The 25456-nt window shown below is 40.2% G+C and overlaps 1 protein-coding gene across 3 annotated transcripts in view; it reads left to right on the top strand.

Moving 5' to 3' along the window:
* BMPR1A (bone morphogenetic protein receptor type 1A) overlaps nucleotides 1–25456 on the top strand; it is a 74132-nt gene that overhangs the window by 28137 nt on the left and 20539 nt on the right. For 2 of the 3 annotated variants that reach the window (XR_009418862.1, XM_059476800.1), the window contains exons 2-3: nucleotides 9695–9816; nucleotides 24672–24870. Coding sequence is in view for 2 of the 3 variants with exons in the window: in XM_059476800.1 (XP_059332783.1) it covers nucleotides 24804–24870 (67 nt within the window). In the remaining variant the exon portion in view is untranslated. Of the gene's footprint in view, nucleotides 1–9694; nucleotides 9817–10783; nucleotides 10844–24671; nucleotides 24871–25456 lie in introns of those variants that run through there. The other variant, XM_059476801.1, reaches the window with a different exon arrangement.

Genomic DNA, 25456 nt, shown 5'->3' with positions numbered 1-25456 from the left:
TGGTTGGGACAGGCTCCCCAGGGCAGGGGTCACAGCTCCAAGGCTGGCTGAGTTCAAGAAGCGTTTGGACAATGCCCTTGGGCACATGGTGTGACTCTTGGGGTGGTCCTGTGCAGGAGCTGAACTTCTATGATTTCTTGTGGGTCCTTTCTAACTCAGGATATTCCACAATTCTAATTTCCATTTGGCTTTTTTTCTTCTGAAATAACAATGTTTAAAGAAATTTCAGAGACCAAGTATGCTCCAACAAGTCCCTAGTACAAACATTTTACTAAGAGAGTTGATTCCATAATTATAGCTTTCTTGTGTGTAACCACTTTTGCCAAAAAAGAGGACTTTTGTTTTCAGGGGATAATATTTAGTTGTCTGAATAATGAATTGGTCTCATTGTATCAGGAGAAGTTTACAGTACCTGTAAATGGATGAAGGAAAGTTCAGTTTGCTTGAGATGAAGTACAGTAAAGGCTACCAAGGTAATTTCACATGGTCATGTGGATTATAAAGCATTCTTTCACTTTATGTACAGAAAGGTGGGGATGTTTTACCACTGAATTACAAAAAAGGGTAAAGCATTTAGTTGTGTATCTTCTCTGCCAAAGACTTACAGTTGTTTCAGGAGCTTCAGTTAATTGTGGAAAGCCAAACTTTTCTGCAGACAACCATGTGTAACATTGTGCATTAAAAGACTGTGGGGTTATGACTTTCTGAAGTTTTGTCCAAAGGAATCTATGAAAATACCCAAATATCGAAGTTTTACATACTACATGTGGTCCAAATGAATTCTCAAGTTGTCTAGAATAATTTGAAATATTTTTACATGCCTGTGTGGTGTTTTGTAGTTAGTGATTTAAAGAAAGCAGGAGACTGGATGTAATGTGGACTCCAAAGGTTCCTTCATGAGAGTTATTGTACTCTTAAATGTCAGTGTGTAATCCATGTACTTTCCTATAGAAAAACTTACATACTTGATAGGTGTGCTCATGGTGAAGGCCTTTAACCTTGCTGTGGTGGGAGTGGTGTCTGAGGTGTCTCCTGATTTCCTTATAGAATCTGTCACACTTCCATGTGTTCAGAGCTGTTGAGCTGATAGCTCCTAGTGCTTTGCTGAAGGCAGTGATCTTGTTGGAAAGGTTTTGTCATTCCCATCTATGTGTTCCTGTGACCTGTGTTTCTTGTCAGAAGTTAGCCCGCCTGCAACCTGTGTTTCACATGGTTTTGTGTGTGTGTATTTGGTTTGCATGGCAAGGTTTTTGTTGCAGCTCCAGGGGTGACACTTGTGAGAAGCTGCCAGGAACTTCCCCCATGTCAAATGAACCCAGTGCTGGCCAGATGTAGGAGGGACCCACTGCTGGCCAGGCCTCAGCCCATCACTGATGATGGCAGTGCCTCTGGGCTAACACTTGTGAGCGAGGGAAGGATTCCTGTGCGTAGCAACTGCACCTGCAGAGAGGAGGGAGAATATGTCAGAGAAAGAAAAAGAACTCTGCAGACACCAGGCTCAGTGGAGAAGGAGGGGTAGGAGGTGTTCCAAGTGCCAGAGCAGATTGCCATGCAGCCCGTGGTGAGGCAGCTGTGCCCCTGCAGCCCATGGAGGTCCACGATGGAGCACAGTTGCACCTGCAGCCCACGGAGAACCCCATGCTGGAGCAGATTTATGCCCAAAGGAGGCTGTGAGCCCATGGACAGAGGAGCTCATGCTGGAGCAGGTTTGCTGGCAGCCCTTGTGATGCTGTGGAAGGAACCTATGCTGGAGCAGCCTTCTTCTAAGGGACTGCAGCTCATGGAAGGAATCTGCACTGCAGCAATTCATGCAGAACTGCAGCCTGTGGGAAGGAGTCACATTGGTTTAGTCATGGGGGAACTGTTTCCTAGGACAGGAAGCTCATGCTGGAGCAGTGGAAGTGTGTGAGGAGTCCTTCCCCCGAGGAGGAAGGATCAGTTGAGACAGTGCCTGATGAGCTGATTGCTGTCCCCATTCCCTGTCCCCCTGCTCCACATGCAGGGAGGAGGTAAAGATTTTGCGAGTAAAGTTGAGTCCAAACAGAGGGGGAGGATGGAGGGAACGTGTTTTTAAGGTTTGGTTTTATTTTTTGTTATCCTAATTCAATTTGATTGAATTTGATTAATTTCCCAAGTTGAAATTGTTTTGCTTGTGACATTAATCAGTGAGTGATCTCTCCCTGTCTTTATCTCAACCCACAAGCCTTTTGTTATATTTCTTCTCCCTGTTTAGTTGAGGAGGACAGTGACAGTGCCTTTGGGCACCTGGCATCCAATCTGAGTCAACCCATCACACTACTTAAAAATTTAAACATTTGAGATATAAGATTTAAATTTAAGAAAGAAAATATCAATCCTACACACACAGAGGTATAAGGCAGCGTGGTAGAACAGTAGTGTAGTTTTCAGGTAGTTTGCTCTATAGTTGCTCTATAGTATTTTGATAGTCTGCAAAACCATGGAATTCTAAAATTGTAACAGAATTTATTTATCTTTTTACATTGAAGGGTTCCTGAAAATGTTTCTCACCATTTCAATTACTCTGTAAAACAGACAAATAGAAGAAATACTTGACCTTTTGCAGGAATCTTAGGGGGAGGGAGAAGAGGATCACCTATCAGAATGTGGTCTGATATGTCCTGCAGGACGGGCAGAAGCTAAATTTCATTGGCTCTTTTGTCAGGGAGAAATGGCACTCTGGGCAGCATTCCCAGCATCAGCATTGGGATAAGAGTGTGCATCTTGCAGTCTGTGTGCCAGGTGATCCAGGTGAATTGGTGCTTCCCTCCACACAGGCACCCCACCAGGCAGGTGGCAGGTGTGCCCCAGTGACTTCTGCAGCTTGGGAAATGTGGGCATGGTTTAACACAGCATGGAGCCTGGGGTAGGGGGTTTTTTGGTAAAATTTTTTGCAACTCAGGAAGACTTATGAAGTCAGTAGTGTCACAAGCAGCCTTATGTTTTCAGGGATGTCAGGCACAGCAGAAGACTTAATTGTAATTGTGGGGCCACTCTGTCATCAGTATCCCAAGAGGAGGCTGAGATTGTGGGTGGAGGAGCTTTGGGCCAGGTACCTCCAAACTTGTGCTAAAGCAGTTGAGTTTTACATCTCTCTTGAAAACCAAGTATATTTGTTGGAGAAATTGTTTTGGATACTTGGAGAGCTGTGGGATGTGATGAAAGGAGTTGCTCAGCAAAGGCCTTTGCCCAGTTGTTACTTGACAAAGTTTGACAAGTCAAATTCTGACTTCACCTCTCAGCACAGAATGAACTGGTGGCTTTGATTTGTCACGACTGCTGCAGGCTGATGGGTTTCCTTTTGAGGGTAACTGCTTTTCTTTTAACAGCAAGCTGTTGTCAGATTCCTTTTACCTCTGAAGTTTGGAGAGTGAGCTGATTTTTCAGCTTCTGCTGGCTCACTGGTGAATAATATTTAAGAAGACTGAGTGGAATTCTGCAGTGTTCCTGGGAGCACAGGAGCTTGTGGAGTCCTTCAGATGACTACAGATGATATAGCTAGGCATGCCAAAATAAAACACTGAAGATATCCTCTAAGAAATCAGGAGGCTTAGACTCCTTCTGGTATGGAAAATTACATCTGCCAGGGCAAAATAAAGACCTGGTGGAGTTACCTAGCCCTGCTGAAGAGGCAAAATGAGCCTTGTGTCTGGATTCTCATGGCCCCTATAATGAATTATTTGTGCCACTGGATGCTGTGGAGAGTATGGTTGTCACCATTGAGCAAGAAATCACACAAATTCACCAGGATGGTTTGCACAACGGCAGCTTTAATACAAAAATTCTCTTCTTTTATAGATAGGTTCCACACATTCTAATTGATAGGCTAATTAACAAAAACATCTTTCTCACAAACAGTCCTTGGGAAGAACAGAAAAACAGAACAGGAAAACACCACCTGCAGGTTGTTTATACTAACAAGTTATCGTTTCTCTACAACTCCCTAAAAAGTCTCACAAGTCCATTGTGAGAAAACAAATCCCGTTTTCCCGTTCTCTGACCAGGCTGTCACATCCACATATGGTGTATTGTAATTTATGCACATTGGAGTCATTCTGGAAAATGCTTTTTTTTCCTGTCAGGTACTGCACAGTCCCACCTTACTCAGGAATTTTTGTGCTCTTATACTTCTGGTTATGCCCGGGGCAATGCTATTTCAGGAGCTTCATTGTGTAGACCATTTTGTCTTCTATCTCAACAGGCATTGAAGATGATGAAAACAAAAATGTTTAACAAGGGCGGGGAGAGTGCTTGCTTAGTTGCTACATGGTGTGTTGGTCCTTCAGATGCTTCCTCTTCAGGGTGTCTTGTGTCTGTGTGTGCTTGCATGGTTGTAATGCCTCAGAAGGAAAAGCTCAGGTTGTTCTAGGACACAGATTCTCCCCTCCTATCAAAAGGGGACAAATGATGTGAGGAGTCTTCTGATACCTCTTGAGTAGGCAAGAGGAGCTCTGCTCTGCAAAAAAATTTTTTGCTGTGCTAGGCCTGGTCCATTGAACTTCCAGCTAGTCATGTTCATGAAATAAAAAACAGAGTCAGGAAGGAAAAGATTGTATGGCTCAGATAGAGAATAACTTCTCCCTCAAAAAAGAGGGTGATCTGAGTTAAGGAAAAACAGTTTCTGTGGGTTTTTTAAATTGTACAGATTGGTCCTATATTTTCTGTCAGACTGCAAGGTCAATCAGGAGTTGATTCCATTAGTGGCAGCAGCACACATTAATTACTCCACCTGCCTACACAACCAACCAGCCAGGTTAGATTAGTACTGGAATGCCCCAGTTGATATTTCAATCTGTATTATTTCTGTCTTGTGTGGTATCTCATTTCCTTCAAATTGCTTCTTGGTAGAATTTCTGAAATTCTCGCAAATGATTAAGAATGCTTTTTGCTGTCAAGGATCCATGCAGTAATCAATAAAAACAACAAAATCTAGGCTTTCCAAGAACAACCTGGAAGTGCTGGAAAGATCAGTGGTATTCTGAACTAATTTAAATGTTTTGACCAGATATATAGGAAGGCCAAACCAGTGTAATACAGATGTGAAGAACTGTAAGACATGAAGTGCTTGAATATTTTATAATCCCTTGCATTTTTAATACCTTGCAAGAATAACTTAATGATTGTTAATTAAAGCTTAAGGGAAGGTAGGTATAAAAGTAATTTTTAAAATTAGCTTTCATGGAGGTATATTTTTACTAGCATGATTTTGAACAATTTTGAACTACCTTGCCACAAAGATCAAATAAATGTGCTTGAGCCATGTCTCAGGATCTCATTTTCCCCTCTTGCTGCCTGGAAGACATGGTGTCCAGGGACTGCAAAGTGTTTGTTCAGCCAGTTTATTTCATTTCATTAATTGGTCTCATTGTATTTGGAAGGGCTGTTTGTTCAGTGAGATGTTCTTGCTCATGTACCTTCACTGTTTGACAGACAAAACCAGCAAGCCCCAAATTTGCCATACAGTATGATGTTTGCTTTTCCCAGCATGCTGTGGGGGTTCAGCCCTCATGTAAACTTGTTGAAAAAGGTTTCCTTAATAAATTCTTATATTTGGACATGAACTGTGAAGTAAAAGTTGGAACTTTGGTATGGCTTCTTTCCCTTTGCAATTCAATTTATATTTCAGAGCAGTAGTAGTCCTGTAAAAGCAACAGATGACAAGAATTCTGGCTGTATTTTCTAGTGGCAGTCATGAGATTGTTAACTGAAGCATCTTCCAGGCTACCATATGGGTCTGCAGCATATTTTCATTGTGCATAGATTGCTAACAAAAAGCCTATTGTCTAGGGCTATAGTTTACCTGGGGGGAATAATTCTGTTTCTGAAACCTCTCCCATCTCTGGTTACCAGAGCTGTCAGCTGGCCATGAACTCTGACACTGCTCACAGAGATGTGTTGCAAGCACCACACACTTTTCTCCTTTTCCCCTTTGCTCCCACCCCAAGTCTCAGATGCCGAATGCTTTTGACCTTTTTTTTTCCTGATATCTGTGAGTCTGATATCACCCAAGCCTGTGTCTGTGCCATGATTTGAATTTACAGAAACTCCAAAACAAGTTCTGTTTGATAAATTGAAATAAAGGTGTGCTTACCTGAGTGGGCCCCCTGCAGAAGTGCTCTGAGGATGGCTGGAGGAGGTGAAAGAGCAGGAAAGAAGTAACTGGAAGCTGGAGTGAATGGTCAAGTACTTAACCCTGTCTGTACCAATGAGTCCTTGTATGATCATGTACTTAATTGCACTTGAAATAGTTTAACTCTTATGTTACTTTAAGTTACCTTACAAACTTCTGTTCCTTAAATACACACTGCATTTAACAAGTAGCAGGCTCCTTCAGGAAGAAAGATAATTTAAGATGAATAAAGTAATCCACCTGGAAACTGGTGAGGCAGTTGGAGCAGAGTGGGAATGAACAGAGTGCAGGAGAAATCAAGTGCCAGGAAAGTTTTTGGCATCAAAAGAGACAGGTGAGGGAATGAGCTGGATGTGGCCCTGGAACTGAAGAAACGAGCTGCTGAGAAGGGAAGCAGTAACTGGAGATACGTGGTAAGACAAGAAAAAATGAATCCACGGGCTGAGTAAGTTTGCTCCTCAAGGCACGTTAGACTGACTCGAGCTTTGCCGCTGCGAGTCCCTGCGGTCTGTCTGTCCTGCTCAGAGCTGCTGCTTCCTGCACTCTGCTAGCAGGGGAACCACCCCCACTCCTCAGTGAGCTTTAAATCAACTCACTTCAGATATTCTCACTGTTCCCTGGGGCCTGCCAGCGGCAGAAAATCTGCAGTGTTCTGGGTTATCTAGGTAGCTAGTGTGTTCATGTTATTCTGATTTTTCTTTTCCCCAGCTGAGTGCTGATATTTTTCAGTTGATAATATGTAAAGATCTTAAATTTAATCTTGGCATTAAGAACAATTTGTAGATAAATCTGGGTTTAATATGTAACTAGTGACAAGCACTGGGAGGCTCTGTACTTTTGAAGTTGTGCCTCTTATAGTTGCTGTAGGTTTGCAAATTCTAATACAGTGAAGGTATAGTTGTGCAAATATTTTATTCACTTGTTTCATTTTGCACTTGATGGCACTTCTCTGGAAGATGCCATCAAGAATGGTACTAAACATTTTGAAGAACTTTTATATTAATAATTAAGCAGTTTGGATAAGTGTATAAAAATAAATATTTAAGTAAATTGATTTTTGTAAAATTGAGTATGTTCTCAAGTAGCATTTCATGCTGATGAAGAAGTGGAAGAAATAGTAACACTGTGAGGTCACTCCTGTAATTTAATAATTATCATTAACTTCTGTCCCATATCTGACAGAGGTTTTGTAGTTTTCCTTTTAAAAAGGGGAGAGATGAATCTGGAACTGACACAAAAATTCAGTAAGTCATAGAAGAATCTGTGTCCACATTACCAAGCAGAGTGGTGTAATAAGATCAGACCTGTCAGGTGCTGAGAACCTGGCGTAAGTGCTATACAGGTGGTGGGAGTTTTGTTTCAAGCTGGTCCTGGTCTGATTCTGTGGCTGAATTCCTCTTGGTGGTTGGAGCGTGTACAATGTACACCTGAAGCCCATTCTCTGATCTGATTTCATTCAAAAGAAATCTGGTTCATGTACTTGATGACTGCTTTGCAATGTAAAGCAAAGCAAGGAAAAGAGGCTTGTTTGGGAGATGGACTTCAAAAGTGCAGTCCTCATTTGAATTAAATGCTAATGCAGCCATACCTAGAGTGGTGCAGATCAGGAAGTTCACCAAAATAAAGTTGTTTAGTAAGAGAGCTTAGATATCTGATCCATGGGGTTGGAATCAGGAAAGGCAATGAATACTTAGAGAATTGAACAGTTACTTCATCTGTTTGGGAGTTTGGAAAAATATAAGGAGGACGTGGTTTTAAAAACAAAACAAAAAAACCCTGAGCTGCATTGTTCAGAAATGTCTTTACTCTTGCAAAGCAAACTCTTTAAATAATACAAAGTGGGCTTTATATTAATCAGATACTAGATACAGGGAGATTGGAGGTGTTGTAAAAAGAGAAAGCACACCAACTTCTTTTTTTCTTTTGGAGTCCATCAGAAGATGAACTTGAGGTCCTTTGTTAGAGGGAGGAGAAGAGATAGGTATATTCTACAGATTCTTGACTTTAAAAAGCAAAAACAATCTCTGCAAACACAATTGCATGGCTAGGATGTTCTTTCAATTTTACCATGGAAGAAATAAGTCAAATGTCAGCTTGTCTGCTCAGAGGAGACAGTTGTCTTTAAGAATTGGTGCTATCTGATATTCTGGATGGTTTTGGGTTACCATTTAGCACAAATTTATTATTTATTACCAAGACTATTAAACCTCAGTGTGTGAGGAGCAGTGCTTATAAATGGATGTGGAGACAGAAGTATTCTGACCTTCTTGTAATGGAAAGGTCTTTATGGTGCTTAGGAAGGAAAAGAGAAGGAGAGTGGATGCTGAAACTCTCTGGTGGAAATCATACACATGTTTTTTCTGTTTGCCCCCCTCCTGTTGGCCTTGGTATTCAAAAGTCATTCCATCTCTACACTGTATGAGTGGTTGTATGTTGTTTAACAGTATAGCTGGAGTGGTGGTGTTCAAACCTTTGTGAGATTTTCAAGGTTATGATCACAGTCATAAGACTGGAACTTCTAAATGGTAAAATTTTTGTAGGATCTTCTCAAAAGCTTCAGATGATGGAAACATTCAGAAATTGTGATACTGATAAAATGGGAAGAGTTGGCAATAGGTGGCATCTGCTCACTGTGGAATCAAAGTAACAAAGGTGGTAAGCCCATCTTGGCTATCAGCAATGCATCTGAAAATGCTGGGACTTGACACAAGTCAGGCCTGCTCACAGTCCTTAAGAGAACTGGCTAAGAACCTGTGCCAGGCTTTCCTCTGATGCTGGGATGTACAGCAGTTTAAATACTTAAACCAAAAATCAAACCCACCTGACTGCCAGTACCTTTGTCTAAATTCTTGGCTTGCTTTTCAGTTCCCAGGAGAAATCATGCCCATGCACAGCTACAAAAACCAATCAATTATTTCTTTGTATATTGCAGTTTCTGGTGCACTGAAACTAATGGTGTGACACCAGTGGATATTTGGTGTGGAACTGCAGTCTTACAGATTCTCTGGTGTTTATAATAAAGATTGAATTGTACATGGCTTGTTTTTTCCATGGGTGTCACCAACAATGTATCCTTTCTTTGGACATTAGGGAGAAGTTCTTCCCAGAAAGGGGGATGGCACTGCCCATAGAGGTGGTGGAGTCACTGTGCCTGGAGGTGTTTTAAGAAAGGACTGGAAGTTGCACTCAGTGCCATGGTCCAGTTGACAGGGTGGTGTTAGGTCATAGGTTGGACTCAATGATCTCAAAGGTATTTTCCAGCCAAAGGATATAAATGTTTTTGTTGGTTCATTTTTAATATGAGCAATCACTGATAACAGTAAAATTATTTTTAAATTATTTTTTGTGTCAGCTGCTGTAACTGTGCAGCTATTGGATATGCATGACTCTTAGGAAGTTTCTAGCTGGGAGCAGCTCATCACATGAGATGGTGTTTGTAATTCCAGATACAGGTATCTGCAATGTGCAGTTCACATTCTAGACCATAAACTGTCAGCACAGTTTCTTCAGCCATGTCTTTAATCAAATCCTCTTTGTATTTTGCAGATCAGTAAAAATATGCATTTCCATAATACCACCTTTGAACTAATGAAGTGGAAGTACAGATGAAAACAGTCTGGAGGAAGCTTGAAGTACAATACAGTTTCATTCAGTTTCCTAATTTGGAGGTAAGGTTAATGCATGCAAAATTTTATTTTGAGTATTTCAGGGATAAAAAGCATGATAAGCAGCCACCATATCTTATAAAAAATTTCAGAGCCACCTCTTTTATGCTAGTGACAGTCTTTTATATCATATTAAAACACCTGTTTGATCTAATCTCTGTGTCTCAGTTATGAAAAAAGACAACTCAGCCTCAACTACAGAGACATCTGTTGTACAAAGGCACGTTGGAGAAGAGTTAGGATACCAGGCAAATTTTGTTTGAAATTTGTAGAATTGTAGAATCTGCTTAGTCATGACTACTACTAGTGCTTTAGTTGATTATTAGTTTAGGCTATTATTTTGCTGATATGACTAGGAAGAAGCTTTCCACAGTGTCAAGTGGCAGGGCATAAGCATAACTAGTTGGGTTGAAAACTGGGCGCAATACTGTTTTGAAAAGGGAAACATAAAACACACACCCCCAACCACCTTCACAAGTTACTTTTTCTGCTTTCTAGCCCACTGTCTTTAAAAAAGATGAGTAGTATTAGAAGCAGTTGAGGGAGGGAGGTTGTTTTTTGTTTTCCCTGTATGTAAACAGCTGATCTGGGAAAAAATAAAATGCCAACACCACTCCACCACAAAATTTCTCTATCTTCACACAGTTCGTTCTCTTTTTACCAAGGATTATGGGCTTCTAGATCCACAAGCACACAAATGGCAAGAAGAGGGGGAGCTTATCAGAACCAAATAAAAACAAGTCCTTGTGCTAATTATTCCTGCTCCCATGTACTGCCTCTTGTTTTCATACCTTTTATAGCTGAATTTCAATAGCAAAGGGACAAAGAAGAAAAAAATTGATCATGAGTGCCAAAAGAGGGAAATACTATAAATACCAGATGTGAGCAGGGTACACTGCCCAGGTGTTGATCAGACATTTTATGTGCTTCCTGAATCAGATCAGCAGTATTGTATTTCATTGCCTGACCTGCTTTCAGGTATGTCTTTGAGCCCATTTATGAGTTTGGACACCTACAAAAAACAGTAAAGGTGAGTGGTTTAGTTTTAAATATTTGCTATATATAAAAGGTGTCTTTTGTTTGCATTTAAAACTGCTGCCTGATAGTTTGTTAGCTCCTGATTGGTTTACAGAGAGAAACTGGGATTAAATTTATTTGGTTGTCCCTTCCATTTTAGGGTTCAGTGAAGAGTATCAAATGTCTGGCAGTTCTCAAGATAGTTTATTTTATCTTTCTTTAATATGGGATCTCTGTAATAAAACCTTTCATTGTACTTTTGCTAATTCTACTTTATTTTTTGATTCAGTGTAAAATTTTCTTTCCTCTGACTCAGTAGGGTAAATAGCTCTGTTTTAATTACACCTGTGAATTTGTGCATTTCTAGTGCAATGCAGCTGGAGAAATTCTGATTAGTATATTGCATGTAATCAGTAGGGTTATGTGTGCTCAATTCCCTTCTGCAACTGATGTCCCATATGGTATTGTCTTTTTAGTTAACAGAAAGATTTTGGTTGCATGATTACTCTATTTTCTTTGGGATGTTGAAAACTGGACTTGGATGACTTCCAGCACCACCCATTAAAATGTCAAATACTCCCTTAGTTTGCCTTGCCTGCAGCAAGGCACGAGTTAGAAGGATGTTAAAGACCTCAAACCTCAACTTAAGTTGACAGTTTAGTAATAACTTCCTACTTTTCAGCTTCTTCTGTCCCTAGAGTTGTTCCTGTGTCCTCCAAACCAGTAGTGGTAGGAACAACTTTATGTGATGGAGCTTGTTCATTCAATAGCCAGAAACACATTCCAGGTGCTTCAGAATGAAGGATGCCAGTGATGAAATGGTATTCCTGCAATGATTTTCTTATTAATCATCAAGGCTACCTAAGATCCTCTCTGTTCTGTTAGGAAATAATTATTTTATAAGGTTGGGTTAGCTGCCATTGAATTTCCTTGGTGGCAAACTATTTGCTAGGAGTTATTCCATAACAAACAGGCTGAGCCACTTGAGGCTCAAACCACAAGTGGGAAATACAGGTCAGTGTGCTCAAAGCATTTTCCAGGAGTGGAGGAACCAGACATCTGTGTCATCTTGTGAATCAGCTGATCAAAACAGGAAGTGCCAGTGGTTCCACTCTGGGGCTGCTCTGTTCTGCAGTGTCCCCCTGACAGGACTTTCCTTACTGCCACTGTCCCTGGCCTATCCCAGCTTGTTCCAGTAGTCTCATCATCCTGACCTCAGACCACACAAAACAAGAGCCTTCCTATTGCTAGGTCAAGACTGTTGGGCTCAGCAAGGTCAGATTAAGCTGCTGAGAATCCCTGCATTTTTATGTTGGCTCTCTTTGGCTCAGGAGCTCCTCTCAAAAGTGTCAAGGACAACAGAATTCAAATAAATCTAGACAAGTTCCTGTGTAGTAAAAGGAAACTAAATTGTTTATTTTATTTCTGTATCTGAGGATGGGAATTTTATGGGGTAGGATAGAGAACAATTTAAGATCTTACAGTGAGAAAAGCATACAAGGAATGCATTTGCAATGCAGTCTGAAGATGTTTATGTTGATAGGAATATATTTTGCAACCAGATGATTGTAACTTGGATATGTAATTAGAAACATACCAGATTGCCTTTTTTTGCTTATTTTTTATTTAGTGTTTGGATTAGGAATAGTAAAATGTAGTTTTTAACTGGACATTAATACAGGGAGGGATTAATTTTGCTTTCAAGAATTGTTTTCTTTCCTTTTTTTCCCCTTGAGCCAAAACAAAGCAGATAAATGACTCTTTCTGATGGCAGTGTTTTGAAGCAGTCCTAAGTAGTTAGTTGTGGAGTAGGTTCCTCTAAACTAGGTTGAAAAGTCAAGAATGTCCTTCTCCAGAGGTTCCAAGGTTGTAAAGGTACAGTAAGTTTCATGAAATGTTAGGTGAAGTGTTTCTAAAATGTTTCACTTGATACAGAATTTAATTAAAATAATTCTAGGGATCAATTTCAAATGTATTTTAAAATAGCAGCTTACCTTAATAGCTTATCAAAATCTAAGACTGATTTAGATAAGTCTTTTTATAATATCCTTAATGCCTTTAAAGACACTGTGATAGAAACATTCTAATTTTCTTATTTCTAAACCAGATGTATGTACCCTCCTTTAAAAAAAGTACTTGGTGCGCCATAGCCAAGTCTATGTAAAGAAAGGATATTTTTATCATGTCCTTATAATATGTATGTTTTGAGTTTACAGCACAGTATAGGAATTTCAGGGTATCTTGAGTAAAAATCTGAATCTGTTTAGAGTAATGGTAGAGGGGTCAGTAGTCACATCTGTTAGGAGAATTTCCACGATGTAGATGAACAGAGGGGCTCCCAAATGGCTACACTTCACCAGGCTTCAAACACATTTTGTTGTTCTAAGGTCTGAAATTCCTGTTCTCGTTCAAACATGCTCATTCAAGTTGCTGGTGTTTGAAAAACAATTATTTGTTTCAGTTGGCAGGTAAAGCATATGAACGTTTTTTACAGAAACAGTTCAGTCCCAGGCTTTCAGTGGGATGAAAGTGAAGTGATAAGGCATCTGCCTGTGCAGAGGAGAGTCCCTGAAGTCTTTGTATGAGAAAAGGGATATTTATACAGGTGTCTTGAAGTTCTGTGCCCTTTGAGTTGTTTTGGAATTTGCAAATGTACACTTGCAATCTACTTGGTTTCCCCTCCCCCTCAGTAAATTTCATGTTTGCTGATACTACCAATCTCTGAATTAATAAGACTTTTCTAATGGGCAAGGGGGAAAAAAAGTTTGCTTTATTGGTCTTTAAAATTTGCACTGGCACCTACCAAAGCCACTCTATCACGCCCCTCTCCATGGCTGGAGATAAAGACCAGGAGAGGTCACTCACTGTTTGCCATCACAGGCAAAACAGACTCAATTTGGGGATATTAATGGAATGTCTTACTAACAAAATCAGAGGTGAGCAACAAGTAGAAATCTTAAAAGCACCTTCTTCTACTCATCCCTCCTTCCTGGGCCCTCCCTCCCCTCTCCAGCAGTGAAGGGAAGTGGGGAATGGGGCTTGTGGTCAGTTCATCACCGTTCCCTCTGCTGCACAGACTGCTGCAGCTTGGGTCCATTCCCTGGGGTGCAGCCCTTCAGGCACAGCCTGCTGTGATGGGAGTCTTCCATGGGGTCACAAGTCCTGCCAGTAAACCTGCAGTGTGCAGGTCCCTGCCAGGACCCTCTCCAGCCCAGGTTTCCCGTGGGTTCAGAGACATCACCAGCTCTGGTGTGGGCTCCTCCATGGGCTGCAGGTGGATCTCTGCATCCCCATGGTCCCTCTGTGGGCTGCAGGGGCACAGCTGCCTCAGCACAGTGTACCACAGGCTGCAGGGGAGTCTTCTCTGGCACCTGGAGCACCTCCTGCCCCTCCTTCTGCACTGACCTTGGTGTCTGCACAGTTGTTTTTCTCACATATTCTTCCTCCTCTTTTCTCTGGCTGCAAGCACATCTGTGCAATAACTGTTTTTCATTCTCAAATATGTTATCTTAGCAGCATTATTATCATTCCTGATCGGCTCAGCCTTGGTCAGCAGTGGGTCCATCCTGGAGCCAGCTGGCATTGCCTGGACAAGCCTCTGGCAGCTTCTCACAGAAGCCACCCCTTTAGCCCCCTGCTACCAAAACCTGGTCACACTGACCCAATAAATGACTGCAGCCTTTCATCTGCTGGTTTGCTTTCAGTACAGTGCTTAACTCAAATGTGTGAAAAATCTCAAAAGAAAAAAGGGAAATGGAAAAATACTTAGGATGTGGTAGAGGATTACAAGATACTATATAGTGCTTAATAGAGAAGGTTCAATAGTGATGGCTTTTCTGTCCCCTTTCTCTCTGCCAAAAATAATTCCGTATTCTCTTCAACTAGCAACAAAAATTGTTTCTCATTATGGAATCTGTGGTTTTCCTGTAACCTCAATTTTTCCTTCACAGATTTTATTTGAATCAGCCTTAATTCCATCCTATTAGAGGTGATTCATGTAAGCTAAAGAATCCTGAAAGAAAGAAGTTTTTGATAGTGAAAATGTGGAAGGAATAAATCACCCTTAGATGGAATAAAACATTGACAGAAGTAACATAAGAAAAGGCAAAATGAGACAGTTTTAAGAATGTGATCTTAAAACTGGGAAATAATTGGATTGCCAAAGTTAATGCAGACATGATTTAGGAGGAACATGGCTTTGCTTTGAAGATTTTTAGCTTAAGGAGCTGTTGAGACATCAGAGGAGATACCTTCCCGTTTAAGGATGATGGGAGAGTGGGGGAAATGTTTGCAATAAAAAATAGTGTCCAAGTCATCCCTGTAATACTGAGTATGGGCAGTTTAAGTCGTATGCTGTGATGGTCAAAGAGAAAAGCAGGAAATCAAGTGAAATTCATAGAAGGAATATATAATATAATCTCTGTGCGTTTTTAGTTTCTTTGTGTCTTAGTCCAGGTGCTTTCTTACAATATGGAAAGAAAAGCAAAGATTGAATGAAAAAAAATTCCAGATTTTATTAGTTGAATGTGAACTTCACTTAATCTAAAACCAAACCAAGCTTCTACCCTATATGTTGATTTCTTGCAGTCCTGAGCTCTACTGTGTAACAGTTGATGAAAAATGTTTCACAGTGTATTTAAAATAACCTTTTTGCACTGAGAAATGAACTGCTGTAGTTGGTAGATTACAAATGGGTGATTTTTAATCTTATTAATCTCATGATCAGAAAGCTCTTGTTTGCTTTTGAATTTTGTGTGAAAAAAAAATTAACAGTATTGCTTTAGCACTTCAGTGCAGGGAAATAGAGGATTATAACTGTTGAGGTAAACATTACCTTTGAACTCTGTTTTTGTCTACCTATTGAAAGATTACTGTGTTTGGGTTTGGAAATGTCTTTGAAGGTATATTTGATGAAAGTACATTGTTCAAACTTAAGAGGAGTATTTGTGTGCATGTGCATGCTATGTTGTTTCTGTAGTTATTTAACCAAGCGGATCTACAGTGCACTTAGAGTTTTACTTAAGTTTGCATTAAAATCTGTTTTTATCTCAGCAAGACTTGCAGAGCACTGACAGGGTGAGATAGCACTCAGACATTTGGAGTCCTGGAAAATTTTCCCAGAGCAATAATACTTTCTTACATATGTCACATTGAAATTAAATGTTGCAGATGAAAATAGATGCTGAATGCAGCATATAATTAATTGTACATTATTTGTCCTGTGTAAGCACTTTTCTAATATAGCAGTCTAGTTTAATATATCCACTATGTGTGAGGTAACTCTGTAGGTGAGCATGTCACACTTTACACATAAGCATTTATCACTCTGATACTGAGACTATCTGAACACTTTGCAGGTCATATGTAAGATATTGAATGATTCTAGTTTAGGCTATTCTAACCTTGCCACTGATAATACTTGCTCACTTCTTTTGCCCTTGCTGTGAAGGTGGTAACCTGCTCGTGTTCTGTGCCTGGAGTTTGTAATCTCATAAAAACATCCCCAACATGTGTTTCTAGAGTGAAGTGAAGGGTCACAGATGACAAAAGTTAGTCAACTATTCATTAAAATTCCAAAGAATAAGAAAGGTTGTAATTTTAAGGGTGAGATAACTAACACAAACAAACCTAATAGATAAATGTAATTTGCAAATTACATTTATCTAAAATTTTGTTTCTGTCGCAAGAACACCTAAAAAAATAACTTCTCCCTGCCAGAGCAGTTTTGAGGAGGATAAACAAGCAGCACCTACAATTTCACTTATTTTTCCCATCCAGCTATTAAAATGCCTCTTGGAAATCTGATGGAGACCATTCCTTTGAGGATATCTGTGTGTTATTGGCAGTGATTTGTGGGAACAGCTAGACAGGGAATTTGGGAGTTTCTCCTCTCAACAGAGTACAGTGCCTCCATGGCCATGGCAAGCAGGTAAGGAAAGTGAGGATTAAGGCTTACCTTGCATAGCAGTGTTTTGTATTAGCAAATCTTGATGATGTTGAACTTGCTAGTCTTGTCTGCTGTTTGTATGTGTCGAGCAAATACTGTCAAAGAAAGCTCATTTCTCACCTATTGCAGTGGGGAGTGCAGAATTCGATTATTTAAAAATTACATTGCTTGCTTATGAAGTAATATTTACAAGTGTGTTTTTATCTTATTCATGAAACGACACATGAATTCACCTGGGTGCTGAGTAGCAGAACAAAAAAATATGTCCATGTCGACAGTTTGAGGCGTTGTGAGGGCAAGCAGTTCAATCCTTGTGAAATGCTCTTCTGTCGGCCTTTTTTAATACTAGATCACATCACTTTCTCTAAAAGGGACACCACAGTCCCTTTGTCACATACCAGAGGGAAAGGGTTTGCAGATGTGTAAGCAGGCAGATTCCCCTGTGTAAAGGCATCACCACTTGCAGTTTAGAGGGGTTGGTTTGTATTTTTGGCTGAGTGTTGTCTTCATAAGTAATGCTTCCTGTCTGTTCTCAGAAATTTGAAACTCTGTCTTCCAGGTGTAAATTAAAAAGAAGGGGGATTTAAACCTCCTTTCTGTTACCCCTTCCTAAATGTATTTATTTTCAGCTCCATATGGAAAATTATTAATATCCATTAATAACTTTGATGTCCCTAGTGTGAGTGTGGGGAGTGAGGGCTCCGTGCATTATCAGGTGTTGACTCCTTTGACCTTGGTAATTACTAATCTATGCAATCGGGCCTTTCTGAGCCTTGTCAGCCTCGCTTGTTTAGCGTTTTATTTATTTTATTGGTTTCTACAAGTCCTGAATAGGAAAAAGGGATTTAAAGAGAAACCCCCTAAAAAAAAAGAAACCCAACCCTATGTTTATTCTTAAGGGGTGGAGGTCTTCTAGAGGGGAGCTGGCTTGCAGAGGGGGAAGACAGTATTCTTATGCTAATCCAGGCTCTGGATAAGGAGCAAAGCAGCCGTGCAAACAATGGAAGTGGAGCCAGAAAGTCTGCGCTGCAGTCTAGCACGCCTTGAAAAGCATGTCAGGCCGGGCGCCTTGGGCTGCCGGGAGGGGCCGCGGGGGGAGCGCCTCCCGCTCGCTTTATGGAGCTGGCGGCGGGCCAGCGCGCTTGGAAAAACCTTACTACCTAGAAAACCAGGGTTGGGGCTGGAGGAGGCGAGGGCAGGAGGGAGAGAAGTAGTTTATAGTCTTGCTTTTTTTCACGTTAAAAAAAAGCTGACTCCCAAACTCCGTGTTGAGTTGTCTCAGCTTTGTTGCTGTTGTTTTCTTCTTCTTTGTACCAGAAATTGAAATTCAAGTGATGTCTTTTAAATAGCAGCCACGTTTTCTAAAGGCTGTGCGTGAGAGAGGGCGGCTTTAGCAAGGTGCCCTGCTGGGAAATGAGCTTACACCTCCCTCCTGTGGGCGAAGCGCTCGGGCCGGGCCGGGCCGTGAGGCGCGCCGGGAGCCGGGGCTGCGGGCCGGCCTGGGCAGGGAAGGACAGGGAGGTGCCCTGGCCCCGGCCCGTCCCTCCTCCGCCGGGACACACCGATGGCACCGACACACGGCCGAGCAGCGGTTTGTCCAGCGTGCTTTCGGATTGATTAAAGTCAGCGACCAAAAATGCAGGCTGTTTTCCTTAGGCATCGTGAAATGAAAAATGTGCTCTTTGAGCGCCAAACAAAAACCCAGTTTCTCAGAACTCTCTTCTTCGTGAGTTCCGTAATTTGCATAATCGCTTTCACTTTGGAGACATAAAGAAGTTGTGAATTTCTTCTTCTAGGTTGGGCAGAAGTTAGAGCTGTAGCACAAGCAAGCCATGATCATGGGATTTAAGTAAAATAAATGGTTACCCTGTCAATTTCTGGATCTGGGTTTTTTGGTCTTTCTTACCTAGATTAATGAATAACTGTCCTTAAATTAAAAAAAAAAAATATTTCAAGGTTGTAAAAACATTCATTAGTCTTAATAGTGCTAAAAGTCATGTTGCACATTAGAAACTCTTTCTATGAAGGCATTTGTAATTTTGAAGGCACTGGCGCACTTATTTTAGTGTCTTTTGTCTACCTTTATAAAATGTGAGCAAACATTCAGGATTGAGGCCCAGCTTTTTCCTTTCCTCAGCCCAGGTATATTATTTGCATCAAATTAATGAAACTCAGAACCAAAATGTGTGATAAGTCTTGTAGGCAGTATAGTATGACCAAAATATTTTTATTAGTAACATGTAAAATTTCTAACAGTTTTGATGATTTCTTTTCCCTTGCTGCTTATGTTTCTTATGAATGAGATCTAAAAGGTTTAAGTTATGATTCCGTATTTGTAGTTACTAAATTTAGATGTGGAATGCATTACATGTGGAGACTTTTGTCTGTGTTCACATTGACTGGTATGAGATTAAGGAACTAACAAAAATGATAAATAGATTATTAAAACATATGAGAAGGATAGCTTCTGGGTAGAATAGAAGAAGTTGATGTCACTGTAGAAAGAACATGGGTGTCCATTTGCTAATTGTCCTAAGGACAGAAGCTCTAAGCCACCTAATCACTTCCAAAGTGAAGGAGTTGAGAAAAGAGGGAAATGTGTCAAGGTGAATAAAAATTGTGTAGTGACATTTTCTCTGAATATGTTCAAATAAAAGAATGTGTCATGTTTGTAACTCATTAGGATATGTCTGAATACCTAATTGTAGTGGGAAGACAATTTTGCTGAATGTCATTGCAGTTAATTTAAGTGAAGAAACTTTATAGCAGTAAGTTAATGGGAAGCCCAGAGTAACAGTAAGATGGGCATTCAGGAGTGCAGTGAGTGGCGTCCCCAATTACCCAATTTTGCTGGGCATGGTAGAAAGCAGCTAGGCTTTCATTTCTTCACAGTTAACTGTTATGTTTATGAAACAGACAGATACATCATAATTTACTATTTTGCCTTCTAAATTCTGTCGTGATTTGATATTCACCAGCAGTGGGAAATCTTTGTTTCAGGAGATCTGTTTGACTGTCCAAGGTGGATTTTGGTGGCTTTTCCCACTGATTAGAAATAAGAAGTTCTTTTCTAAGACTCTGAGCTCCCCTGCTGCAAACAACCTGTTGTTAGGGTCTTGTGTTTTCTGAATGAGCAAATGTGTTGCAGTGCACATGTTCTAAACACATGGTTCTATATGTACTACAGAGAGAACTAAGATTTATTTCTTTATTCTTTTGAGAAGTATATAATACAATTGAGCTTCGTTTAGCATTTCAGATTTCACTTTAGTTTCTAGAAGGAGAAAGGACTTGTATCATTTACACAGTCTCTTGGCTTTTAAATTTATGCAGTCAGGAATAGTTTTAAATAATTCTTACACAATCCACAGTTCAGGGGAATTATTTCCGTGAGCTTGAACAGATTAGTGCCTAAATAGGGCCTTACATGAAGTTGTTTTTGTTGATGGCTGTGTAGTCATCAGGCTTGCAATAACCAGCAGGCTTCTCCATCAGCTATAGGATTTCTTGACAGATTTTGGGGGTGGATTTACCTTGCCTGTTTAATTTAACATATTTGACAGCACTCAAGCATAGGTAGTTCGAGTGTTTCATTGTGACACTTTTCAACAGTTTGTGTAAGCATGCCTTGCAATAGAAGAATAAAAACAGATTTAAAAAGTAAGTTTTGTACAAGTATTTGACAGAATTACACAGTACACAGACTGAAACTTTCTTCTTGTTATGGGGCTTGATTAAATTTGACTGTTTGACTTTGGATAAACTGAAGCCAACTATAGCCCTTTTTGCATTAATAATGAAATGTAGTCCCAGATCAGTCTGTTCCTGTCCTGACACCTGTAGCTACATGAGATGGTGTCCTTTGAAAAATAAAGACTAATTAAGTTTTTGGACTCTATTTAGTCTGAAAATCTGCCCTACAACCTTCTAACCAGTGGTTAGGAATTGTCTTCTAATTTCTGATCCAAATGAATTTTAATAGCTAATCCATAGCTCATTGTTGAACCAGTAATTTTCTTAAGATTGAATAGCTGTCTGTCTTTCATTGTGTTTATTCCTGTTATGTTGTCAAAGTGTAGTTATTTACCCATCAGTTTTAACTGTCTTAATTGTACTGTTTTCTTTTTATCTCCTAATGTCTCTCTTTTCTTGAGATAGTATCCTTTTAGATGGGTGTTGAATTTATCAATCATATTATCTTTGTGCTAGTCATGTCTTGCTGTTTTCCCTGAGAAATTTTCCTGACTAGAGTTGTGTTTGTGTCTTTCTCCCAGCCACATCACGTGGATGTGTCTGATGTTCTGTAATCAGTTGGTGTCCTTGGCCATAGCTATCTCTTATGTGTGAGCTTCTAGTCTGTGTGAAGCAGAAATTCCCAATGTGCATGACTTTTCCATTTTCATGCTGTTGTACTTCATTCCATTTGTTACTTTAGTTCTTCACGTGATCCAGATCTTCCTGCATAAAGACAGCACTCAGCTGAACTGACAATTTGTTTGTCAGCAATTTTTTCAAGTTTTTGCTTTCTGTGCCTACTTCATTAATGAAAAGGGTGAGTATCCTTCAGTCAAGCTGAATCAAGAATCAAGGTCCTCAGATGCCATTTGAACTAGGCTACTAATCTCTGTTCTTGAAACTACTTGTCTGCCCTGTAGTGAATTCTTAACTGTTCTTATAATCCCTCTTTTCTTCATCCAAATGAGTAATTTTCTTTGTGGCACCATATCAGGTTTTTTCATAATCTTCCAGGGAAGCTGTTGTTGCACACTGATTTAGACTGACAGTTCAGTTTATCTCTGGCATTCTGTTCATCTCCAAGTCCTGTTCAAAACAGTCCCTGTGATTGAGGTAATATGCTTACACTTATCTAAGTTGCTTCTTGCCCCAGTTACACATCAGAGAACTATTTAGTAAGTTTTAGTTTTGTTGTGTTTAAATTCTTTAACTTGGTGTTACATGTACTGCTGCAAGTGGTTTGAAATGTTTTGTCTGTTGAAGTGGATTGTATGTTCTAATTCTTGTGAAGTCTGACATTTTTTCATGTGTTCCCCTTATACAATACTATCTTTGTTGTTACATTCACCACTATCATTCTTTATTGAAATTTGGAAGAGCACAGCTCATTTGGCTTGGGGATCATGCTGTTAAAATTATTACATAGCCACATCTAAAGAACAGTTACCACTGAACTCCTTGCTTTCAGAGTTGGTTTGGGCCATGTGAGAGATCTTGCACACTTCAGCTTTATATATTTGGAGTCATACAGAACATTGGGCTGGACTGCTGTGATAGTGCTGTGAATTCACTGCTGAGTTCCAATTCAGAAAAAACCCACAGTTTAATAATAAAAGCATTTTCTTCAATAAACGATTACGAAGAAGGATAATAAAATAGTGCAGGAAAATCAGGTGTTACCATTGATGAATAAATTACTTTTTAGTGGATTGTAGTTGAACATTTCGTGGCTACAGTAGAAAAGAGATTGAGAACTTTAAAATCACCTGATTGGCTTATGGATTTTAATCTTTTCAGCATCATTCTGTTGGCAGAGTAGCATTCCAAGTGTTAATTGCAGCTTTAATATATTTGAAGGGCTTATTTAGTTGTGTCATTCTAAACTGTTATATCAGGCAGGTTTTGGAGAAATTCCAGCTGTTGCTCTTTCAGTTTTGTGCCTTAGCCAGGGTTCCTAGTCTTCCTCTTTAATAGGAGTCTGGAAGGGTATTTTTTGTTTTAAAATGGGGAATTAGAATTTGTTCTCTTTGATTTTTATTGCATGGTTTTATAGACAATATTATATTTTATGTATGTGTATATGTGAAAAGGGAAGGAAGATTCAAGTACAAAATACTGGTGGAGAATATTTTTTTCTTAAATAGACTTGGACAGCATTTCTGGAAACTCTCTTAGAGTGTGTCACTGAACAAAAATTACCATGAAATTGGAATGAGTTGCATTGAAATGGTTAATTTCTTCAATTTTTTTCTTTTTTTTGTTTTGTGACAGGCTGTGTGGTACAGGGGCAAATGCATGTTCCTGTGCCGGTGTGCCCTCTGGTGAACTGGGGGGCAAGATCACCAAATTTTAAATACTTATACTCTTGCTATGTACAACAGTGCAAATATGTTCTTTCTGAAACTAGACAAAACAGAAATTATTTTTAAAATACGTTAAACAGACTATTACTAAGATTTATTTGGTTTTGCTTGATAGAATACCATAAATAAAGCCTTTGTTGTTTATTGCTGCATAAAGCTGTTGGCAGTTTTCAAATTCCACGTTTTATTGAAGATTGGAAGTTCATTGCCATTGAAACACAGAATCCAGCATTAATACTTATGCACTTAGGTTGCTGGCCTGATGTTTTATAGCTAGAAGGACATACCAAGTAACTGTCAGAATTGGGGTTGTGGCATAGGGACACTAAGGAGTGAATATTTTTGCTGTCACACTGTTTCTCCCTCTGCCTGGCCAGGAAGTTTACTCTGAAGTTCCTGGTGCTCCGTTGGTTTGCGCAGTGCGCGATTCCGAGTCCGTCCCACCGCAGCCTGGCGATAATGCAGCCCAGGCCCATGGCTGCCGTGGGGCTGGGGGTGCCTGGCTCCCTCTTTGTGGCTGCATTAGGGAGAAGTCAGAGACGTGTGAAAAGTAGGCCAGGGGTCGGGGCGGCGCCGTGCCCGCTGAAATTGGAAGTGACGGACACCTCCCGGCTCAGCCGCTAATTTGCCTCCATGTTAAATGCCTCCGCAGACTCATTAAAATGAAAAGTTCTTGGGTCTCGCCGACACACAGATTGAGTTATTGATGCTGGAAGCGGCCACCAACAGTAATTGCTGCCCATCCCCGAGCGAACGCCCGTCCTGGCATTCATGAGCAGCGCCAGGCTGACAGGGGTCAGGGGGGTCAACCCCACCGAAACGAGGCCGAGGAGAGGCAAAATCAGGGCTCTGTTCCTCTTTGTGCAGCTTCGCTTTTGTTGCAAGGAACTATTGAGGTGTTCAAGCTGCTTTTTAGTCCTTTGAGGCCCAATTACGTTCCCCTCATGCATCGCCATTGAAAAGTTCTGTGAGCAGAACGTGCCCGCAACTACTGCAATCTGAAAAAGTGACTTCTTACTCAGTTTGGCTGCCTAGCTGAATGTTCACCCACTGCACAAGAGCAGAATTATGTTTTATTTGTGGAGCAAATGGCATGTGGCATCTACATACGGTAGTGTAATTTGCACACAGCTTGGGAATCCAGGATGTCATGATTTTGAATTGCAGTTAGTGTTGTCTTTTTTTCTGCAGTACTCTTCTAGGAGAAAAAAGTAACAAGATAAGTATATTAGGTAACCAAACTAACTGTTAAATTTAATGCAAGTTTGGTTTTCATCCAGCAGAGAGGCTGAGGATTTTTTGCAATAAAGCTTCTCTACCAGCAGTTTTCAACAAGTGGCCTAACATGGTGTTATTGCTTCCCCCCTAGTATTATGGGAAGTCACCAGTTGCATTTAATTTTTATGGGAAATAATTTAAAGAAGATTTCATTTCTGTAAAGAAAATAGTTTTCAAATAGATTTACACGTTAAATCCATTGAATACTGCCTCTAACAGCTATATGCAAGTCTAAAATTATACCTCTGTGACCAGTGAGTTGACATATCTAATATTTTTAATAGGAATATGAAAACATCCCTGTGGGTTGTTACCAAAAGTTTATATTTCAGAAGAACCCTGCTATTCAGTTAGATAGTAAACATAGCCAATGTTTTCAGATACTGATGTTAATAAACACACAGGGTTTTTTGGTTGGGTTTGTTGGTTATGCTCAGCACGATGACCATCTTGAGGGTTTTTTCTTGTTTCACAAATACTTGAAGTTTTTAAACATTTTGTTTTATCGTATTTTCCAGGAAACAAAGGTGGAAAAGCCCCAGAAGCATCCTTGCAGTCAAGCACTGAATCCTGTATTAGGCTTCACTGAGCTTAGCATTTGTCACGCAGAGGGGCCGGTCGCCCTGCACAGGAAGGATTAAAAGTGAACAATGACTCGATTGAGAGTTCATGAGCAATTGCTTGGAGCTTATCTGCTTATCATTCTCCATGTTCAAGGTAAATATCAGCTAGTTGAAATAAGCTTATCTTTCTGATTTGTAGCAGAGTTGTGCATTTTCCAGTGGTTGAAGTAGGATTTTTTTTCCTTTGGAGTTAGTTTTGTGGACAGGTGACTTTACTGGCCTGATGTGCCATGTGGATGCTTCCCTAAAAAGAGGGACATTCTAGTGGTCATTCGTTGTAGTATAGATTAGGTCTATTTTAGCAAACACTTAAAAAGAAACAATACCAGAAATGCCTAGTACATGACAGAGCAAGTTGGATGAGCAGCAGAAGTGAAGGCTTGACTTTCTGAATTTCAGTTCCCTCTGTGTGTGAATATTTAATTCCCTTTAACCTGACCCACTGAAGAACTTGCAGTGTGCATTTCCCCATGTCTTTTGATGCCCCCAGCAGCCTCGAGGTAGTGTGTCATAACTAATCTAAATTAACTTGTTGTGCCCACTTGATGGGCCAAGGTGAGGCCATGGACTACTCACAGATACCCTTGTTTTCAGTTAGTGAAGATACTCACTTGTATGTCTGTTGTCTTTCCATACACCAATTATCAAAAAACTTCTGGAGATCCAGTTATCATTAGAAC

This window comes from Ammospiza nelsoni, chromosome 8, assembly GCF_027579445.1.
Source record: "Ammospiza nelsoni isolate bAmmNel1 chromosome 8, bAmmNel1.pri, whole genome shotgun sequence".
NCBI lineage: Eukaryota > Metazoa > Chordata > Aves > Passeriformes > Passerellidae > Ammospiza > Ammospiza nelsoni.
This window is presented reverse-complemented; position numbering and strand designations above follow the sequence as displayed.